The sequence below is a fragment of the Condylura cristata genome, unplaced genomic scaffold (assembly GCF_000260355.1).
Source record: "Condylura cristata isolate star-nosed mole 26May11 unplaced genomic scaffold, ConCri1.0 scaffold00233, whole genome shotgun sequence".
NCBI classification, from domain to species: Eukaryota; Metazoa; Chordata; class Mammalia; order Eulipotyphla; family Talpidae; genus Condylura; species Condylura cristata.
Genome location: NW_004567334.1, coordinates 8,976 through 9,835, shown reverse-complemented (window position 1 = coordinate 9,835; position 860 = coordinate 8,976). Strand labels below are relative to the sequence as shown.

Genomic DNA, 860 nt, shown 5'->3' with positions numbered 1-860 from the left:
AAAACCCGGTAATTGAGATATGTGTACATTGAAACTGAAAGGCAAAATTACTTGTGTTAAGAAGTTATTCTCTTTCCTGTCCATTGCTAGTTAAACAGGTTAGCATTTTGACTGATGTCTTGGTATCTATTTGGCCATCTCATCAACATCATATTCCAGAGCATGATAAGGTTTGTTTTACTAATGTCTTATGTTCATAGCTTGCTATTTTTACTCCTCAGGCCATATTCCCAAAGCTTGGATTAGCACTGCTATGGACCTTCAGATAGATGAGTGAGTATATGAAGTCTAATTTTACCTCTTTAGATAATACTGTTTTTCATTCAGATGTTTGTAGATTTAGCCTTTATATATATTTTTAAATAAGCTTATTTTCACATTGTTCAAATACTAATGGTATCTAAAAGAGTATATAATACAAATGACTCCTCTACCCATCTCTTGTCACCTTGTCCTAAAACAAGTAAGCAGTGACTTGTTTTTGTTAGATCTAACTTTTATGTTATACAAAAATGGACTTCTTGAGTTGCATGGACATGCTTCTCTTTAGTTTTTCTATGCCCAATTGTGGGAGACAACCACGGTGATGAGGCATTACTCATTTTGCCTCTGAGTAAACCAAAATTTCTCTGGTTCAAGTTGAAGGTGACATTTAGCAGCTGAGTGACTGCACTTGGGTGTATTGTTCCTGTTATTCCCCACAATAGGTAAAATTGTATTTATTTGGCAAAAAAAGGTATATTTCTCTGTTACTGTTCAGTTTTTAATTATTAGTCATTGTTGAGAGTTTTTATATATATGTAGACTTCACTAATACCAGTTTTGAGGAGTAGGATTATGGCATTTATAGCTATTTGAAA

At 33.4% G+C, this 860-nt stretch overlaps 1 protein-coding gene across 1 annotated transcript in view; it reads left to right on the top strand.

Moving 5' to 3' along the window:
* Nucleotides 1-211: 211 nt before the first annotated feature.
* LOC101630271 (nucleoporin NDC1-like) overlaps nucleotides 212-860 on the top strand; it is a gene marked incomplete at its 3' end in the record, with an annotated part of 9,172 nt that continues 8,523 nt past the window's right edge. Inside the window, exon 1 of the mRNA XM_004695763.2 lies at nucleotides 212-273. Coding sequence (XP_004695820.1) covers nucleotides 254-273 — 20 coding nt within the window. The remainder of the gene's footprint in view (nucleotides 274-860) is intronic.